Below are 7,021 nucleotides of genomic sequence, written 5' to 3' on the forward strand. Positions count from 1 at the left end.
TTCCTCTGTGAAGATTCTACTTCAGATTGTCTCAGGAAGTGATTTCTCTCGCGGTTTTCAGAACTCAGCCTCATCTTCTGATCATTTCATGCAGAAAACCACATTTTAAAAGCACAGTCCTCGTCAGGCACTTACCCACTAAAAGATTTACCAGGTTCGTATTAATTCTAAATACTGATGATTATTTAGGGCAGTCGGGTTATGATGGCCGGTGTACTGGGATGTTATAATTTTAAATTAGCTGTGATTGATTGCGCATGCAAATATTCTAAAGTGAAAGTCAGCTACAGTTTATTCAATTGTTGACAAACTGCTTGTAAAATCCTCAACATTTATCCTTTTACCAGTTAATTGGACGTGCAGTTTATAAAAAATGATTAAGTATAAGTGTCACTGTAATAATAAGTCCTATACATGTTACTGTTACAGTTTAGAAAGATTTGCAAACGCATTCAATAATTTTAGATTAAATTGTATGCAGCTCTTGAACTGTTAATGTGGAGCCATAGGAGGAGTTGAATCATTTAGTGTTTTCACATATATGGAGGCGTTTAGAAAAAATAAAAAAAAAAAAAAACCTTTCTGAATGCAAAATTGAAATTAAGCATTTGCTTATGCAAAGTATTCAAATAAATTATTATATTCTGTTCCACGCACATGAGAAAAAAACTGTTTTTGTTTTCTGCAGAACTACTACTAGCATTTTGATTTTGATTACTATCATTGGGGCATTGTTTGTTTTATATTGAACTCATTACCTTCATGGCAGGATGACACAGTTGCTCTTTATTACGCACAGAGGCCACACTGCTCGGTATCGGCCCGTCGCTCTCCTCCTCAGGGTAGCAGCTCGGGGCCTGTCGGCGTCATCCTCCACTTTTATCGGCTCTGGCTTCATATCTCCACCGACATGTTGTCCGGATGCAGCGGCCGTACTGCGTCTAATCGAGCCGGGACATGTGGCGCTTTGATTTCCTGTCCTCTTTCCACTGATACGAAAACCTTGAATCTTGAAATCCAGGTGAATACAATATATTTTATTAATACTGATTGATCATTATAGAACAGCCACTTCACCACTGTTACCTGAGGGAGCGTGTATAGCACCTGCAGGGGTTAAAGGCACCAGGATGCACGGCTTGACCCTTTCTTTCTTTTGTTACGTGCGTAATGACGCTCAACAGCCTCGGTAATATGCGTCCTGGGCGCACAGAGAGCAGCCTGTCTCTGTGACCGGCTTCTTCCTTAGTGTATAATACCCGCGGGCGTCTAACGGAGAGTGTCTGTCACATAATGACTAAGTGTGAGCGGGCTCCACTGAGCAGCATGACTCCAAACGTTGTCATGCGTGGACCCCTGGAATCTGCAATAAGGTTTGATCACGATGAGCATTTATTGTTCATTGTTGCCAGAGACCTGTATGTATTTTTTCCGTTGCAGATGTCCCCACAAAGATTGTGTGGGTTGTTAAAAATGTCTAATCTTTATTAAGAAGATATATGTGCTGAGAGCAGGACCTCGGTGAGACCCCCGGGGTGCGCCCCCGCGTTTCCTCTCCCCTGCAGCCCCCTCTCCAAAGATTGAGTAAAGCACTGATAAAAAAGGAGCGTGTATCACTTCTCCTGATTACCACAGGCTCCTCTACAGACACGAGCCTGATCCGTGGCAGGGGGTGGGATAAAACCCGCAGAAAAAAAAGTCCCTTAGATTCACACTTATTGTCTATATTCAGATGCTTGAAGCTAAACCAGGGCAAAAGGCGCCGCGACGAGTGACAGGCCTGCGCGCTTTCAATTCTGTTCCTGAAATGAGTGGATCTTCTTCTAAGGGTTTGAAGGGGGTGGGGGTGACGAGAAGTCGCCCCCTCTGCAGACTGTTTTCCTGTCACCTGTAAACAACGCTATAGTATAGATGAGAAGGGGTGGGGGACACCTGTCTGCCCGGGCAACACCTGGCGCACGGGGCGGGCCGTGGCTGCAGGCGCATGCTCCGTGCGTTGGGTTGAACGGTTCAAAACACTCGGGCCCACATTACTCATCCCCCCCCCCCCCCCCCCCCCCCCCCACCACACACACACCCACATACTATACCCCCAGCAGCAGCAGCAGCAGCAGCAGAGACCAGATCAAGTGTGCGCAGAGTTGAGAGCGAGCAGTGACGGGACTCTCTGCAGCTGGATCTTCATCAGCACCGCAGCTCTCGGGCCACATCAGAGATGCCTCGCTCCTTCTTGGTGAAGAGTAAGAGGGCGCACAGCTACCACCAGCCCCGCTCTTTGGTGGACGAATACAGCAGGCTGGACTCGCTACTGGCGCATATATGCTCAGGTATGTTTACAGTCCCGTCAGGTTCTGAAAGTTATTTTTTTTTAAATTTAAAATACTGTTGCAAATAATTTATAAGATATTTATTATGTTGAAAAGTTTATCTATAATCTCACAGGACTGGAAAGCTTCATTTAATTCATAAATTGTAAATTGTCTGTATTCATCAAGCGTTTTTCTAGGATTTTTCATAATAGGCCTTATATATGAAGGCTATTAAATAAATATTTTTTCTTAAATTGTCAAATATCTAATGACGTAATTGAACAACATGAAGATTGGAAAACTCGTGTTTACATAGCTTTTGCAAACGAAAAAACTTTTAGAATTTTTTTTATTTTTCTATTTGATCACCGTGGTTTTTCTATATGATCTTACATTACAGGTTATTTCTAGAAATAATGTCAAATAAGGTGATGGCTATTGGCCTAACCTTTGCGTCATTTCCCATGTCTAATAAGCTCATAGGTTTAGAGCGATAATTGTAACGTTAATACCATAATTAATGTATTTTTAAATAGTTAATTAAAATGAAAACATTGCTTTACTTCCGTGCCTGACTCTCCGCTGTGGGTCCTCTCAGAGCCAGATAAACTCCCCGGTGACACCGACATGACGGTGGACAGTTATGGGCTCTCTCCGGATTCCCCTCTGGCCGACGTCGCCGACTACTGCCCCAAGTCCCCGCTGAGCTGCCCCGGCAGTCTGTGTGCTCCGTCCCCGGACTACGAGGACATCTGGAGGCCTCCGTCTCCCTCTGCATCGCCAGGTACTCGCACACAGCGCCACACACCACTTCTAACCTGCTGCACTGATACAGCCTGGACACTGAGGGGAGAATCAAGGAGATCATCTCTTTGTATTCTGAAAGTCGAACCACTGACACAAGTCCATGTAAGATTATTGTTATTCTGTTATTATTATTATTAGGCTATTAACTTGGATTATATGGAACATATTTTGGTAGCCTAATATTATTTTTTGCACATAAATATGATCAAAAATAAGATAAGATTATCCTTTATTAGTCCAAGAATGGGGACATTTGCAATATTGCATCAGCTAGAGTATGTATCAGTAACATGCAACACGTAAGTGTAAGGATGATACAAATATGATTGGAATTAACAATAATATATACAGTGTATTAAACAGGGGAAATGTGTGCAGTGTGAGAATATGTATAGTGAATGGATTGCACAATGTATCATGCTTGATAATACTTCTGTGATGATAATATAACAGTATATATGGGTCAGATTACTGTATACAGTTTACCTAAAGATGTTGCCCCTCTATAACTAATGAATTGCTTATGTTATATCACAGAAGTCCACTTGTTTATATATAAAACGTTCAGTCCAATGTCCCAGTGCTAACTGGTCTGCACATCTCCTCTATTAATCATGTGCTGTTCCTTGGTTTCTACAACCCTCAACTGGGAATTCTGGGAGAGGACATTGCATGACATCGCACACATCAGCCTAGTCCTGCGGGACCCTGGAAATGCTCCCTTCCCTTTAGCCATGTCACTGCTTTCATTCAATTTTAATTCTCACCCCGACCCCCCTGTCTCCTCCCTCCCTCTCTCTCAGCCGACTCGGACAAATCTCTGTCCCCCCTGGTGGACGAGACCCAGCCCTTCACCGTGCCCTTCCGGCCGTACGCCTGGACTAGCTACCAGGGGCCCGGGCTGAGGCCCCTGGTGCAGCCGAATCTCCACCGCCACTCCGGCCTGGAGGTGGACAGGGGCGCGGCGGCGATTTCCTTCTACGGGGATCATGGCTCGCACTCGGCGCTGTACACGGAGCGCGTCCTGGGCGAGGAGGCGTACGGTGAATACAGGAGACACGCCGCCGCCGCTGCCGCCGCCGCCGCTCTGCTGTTTCCCGACGGAGGCCTGCAGGGGAAAGCGCACGGTGCCAAGGCCCCGTCTGAGCTGCTGTGTCCCAGCCTCATCTTGAACGGTGCCTACAAGTGCATCAAGTGCAGTAAGGTGAGCCGAGGGCGGCCTGGGTGGGCCGAGCAGTGTGTTGTGTCCAAAAAACGCAGCAAATGAAACGGTTCTTTAACTTGTGTTGTCTTCTCCTCCAGGTGTTTTCCACTCCACACGGTTTAGAAGTCCACGTCCGGAGGTCGCACAGCGGCACCAGGCCGTTTGCGTGCGACATGTGCGGGAAAACCTTCGGCCACGCAGTGAGCCTGGAGCAGCACAAAGCCGTGCACTCGCAGGTAACCTCACACCATCTGCGCCCTGCGTTTCACACCTTTTCTCTGTGTTCTTTCTCGGGGGCTGCATCACGCGTCTCGCTGTCAGCCTGCGTCTTCCTGTCAGGAAGGATGTGCTGCGTCGACATCACGACCTGAACCTCACGTCTCTGACTTTGCTTTTATCAGGAGAGAAGCTTCGACTGCAAAATCTGCGGCAAGAGCTTCAAGAGGTCGTCCACCCTGTCCACGCACCTGCTGATCCACACCGACACGCGGCCGTACCCGTGTCAGTACTGCGGCAAGAGGTTCCACCAGAAGTCTGACATGAAGAAGCACACGTTCATCCACACAGGTGAGTGGAAGAAAAAAAAATCTGTAAAAAAAAATCTAGAAAAAAGTGACATGTTTGCTAACTGTGTGTTTGTGTTTTCTGCTCAGGCGAGAAGCCGCACAAATGTCAGGTGTGTGGGAAAGCGTTCAGCCAGAGCTCCAACCTCATCACGCACAGCAGGAAACACACCGGCTACAAACCGTTCGGCTGCGACCTGTGCGGCAAAGGGTTCCAGAGGAAGGTGGACCTGAGAAGACACAAGGAGACGCAGCACGGACTGAAGTGAAGGAGACACTGTGTCCTCTCATGGTCTGACACACACAGACGGACATTTTACGCAAAGACATTTAAATCCCAAATCGCCCTGTTTGAGGACATTGCTTGGATTAAAGGATCACGCCGATCCTCTATTTAAAAAAACTTAAATGTGAAAATTGCATTGAGAATATATTTAATATTTGTTTCTATTTATTCTATCAAAGAAAACATGAAATAGACAAACGGGTTTTTTTCATTGTGAAGACATGTGAGCAACACTAAACTCCAGGCTGCTGTCAGGCCAAACGAAAAGCTGTCACTGTGACATGATGAATAAAAACCCATGAGTATGAGCATGTTTGATATGGGAATAATATTAACTTCACACCTTAATGAAGACACCAAGAAGAGAAGAGATGAAATCTGCGCTTTTCCAAAGCACAGAGGAATTTTTTTCTCGCTTGGGACGAATGCGGGCAAAACAGCCTCCTCACACTGTGCGATTTTATAAACAAGAGGGTTGCTGCCCTTATATATATATATTATTTTATTTTTCATTTTTAAACAATTTCAGAATAAATGATTTGTCATTTACCAAGTAAAAGCATCACATTTTGCCTCAGCATGTTAGATTTTCTAGTTGGTTTTTATTGAAATTTAAAAAAGCAATAAAACCAGAAAGGAAGAGTTGGAAAAATTGTTATATAGTGTGGCAAAATCTTTAAATGAAATGAAAGTCAGTGCAAATTTAAACTGTTTAATGTACAATTATCTAAATATTTAATAATATTAATTCAGGAAAGTAATCTTCCACCCTCCATGTCTAAAACTACAAGCTGTGGTAAGATGTTTGGTTTTCACTGTGTTTGTGTGGAAACCAGAGGGAAGGGACACTCACCACCCTGCTGCTGTGATTGTGGCTGCCCAGAGGCAACTGTTTGTTTTGCCCACTGCAGCCGTGTGTTTGGACCTTAAACAGTGTGAGCTGATTTAACCGTTAACAAAACACTTAAACCCTCATGGCTGTTTTAAAAGGAAAAGAAAACAGCAACGGCTTCTGGCAGAGAACCGGCAGACGAGGCTCCACACACAGCAGCTGTGATCCTCTTTGCTGCACTCAGCTTGAATCAAGCCAGAAATATTGGTGTCGTCATAGACCTGGACTTTCACAGCCCAAACATCACAAAGTCAGCTTGCTAGCACCTTAAGAACATATAAAGGATTTAAGGAATTGTGTCTCAGAGGGATTTGCAAAAACTTGTCCATGCATTTATCATAGGCCGACTTGACTCTTGGTGTTCACGGGTCTCCCTAAAATAAATCCACAAAAAAGCTGCAGCTGATTCAAAATGCTGCTGCTCAAATCTTCACCAAGAAATTGGACCATATCCCTCTATCACTCCAGTTCTGAGGTCTTTACACTGTCTCTCAAAGGATTAACCTCATAAATCCTGCTGCTGGTATGTAAAGCACTGAATAGTTTAGGGCCAAAATATATTTCCGACCTCGTGTTACATTACATCGTCTGGAACAGGTCTGCTCTCTGTTCCCACAGTCAAAACTAAACATGGAGAAGCTCCCACAGATCTTAGTTCTTTTAAATCAATGCTGAAGACTTTCCTGTTTTCACTTTATTAAATCAAACCACATCTAATTTCTTACACTGCACTGTTAGTTTCACTCTTATTTCTAATTCTATTTCTTAATTTTCTTTCTCTATAAGTTATGCTATTCATTTATTTTTAAATACTTTATTTTGTTTTGTCTTTATTTTACAATGCGCCATGACACCTTTTATATTTTATGTAAAAATGTAATTGTGCTTTACAAATTAACTTGCCTTTCCTTTAATGTCATGAATTATTGAATAGATGAGGGGACATTCATATAAAAACAG

At 44.1% G+C, this 7,021-nt stretch overlaps 1 protein-coding gene across 1 annotated transcript; it reads left to right on the forward strand.

Annotated features, from left to right (window-relative positions):
- The first annotated feature begins 26 nt into the window (after window positions 1-26).
- Window positions 27-5,477, forward strand: gfi1ab (growth factor independent 1A transcription repressor b). Its single transcript, XM_053429792.1, has 7 exons — window positions 27-1,021; window positions 2,100-2,327; window positions 2,908-3,093; window positions 3,920-4,320; window positions 4,419-4,556; window positions 4,722-4,887; window positions 4,974-5,477. The coding sequence occupies exons 2-7, from the start codon at window positions 2,216-2,218 to the stop codon at window positions 5,150-5,152; spliced, it is 1,182 nt and encodes a 393-aa protein (XP_053285767.1). The 5' UTR covers window positions 27-1,021; window positions 2,100-2,215; the 3' UTR covers window positions 5,153-5,477.
- Window positions 5,478-7,021: the final 1,544 nt, after the last annotated feature.

Source organism: Pleuronectes platessa, chromosome 9 (assembly GCF_947347685.1).
Source record: "Pleuronectes platessa chromosome 9, fPlePla1.1, whole genome shotgun sequence".
Lineage (NCBI taxonomy): Eukaryota > Metazoa > Chordata > Actinopteri > Pleuronectiformes > Pleuronectidae > Pleuronectes > Pleuronectes platessa.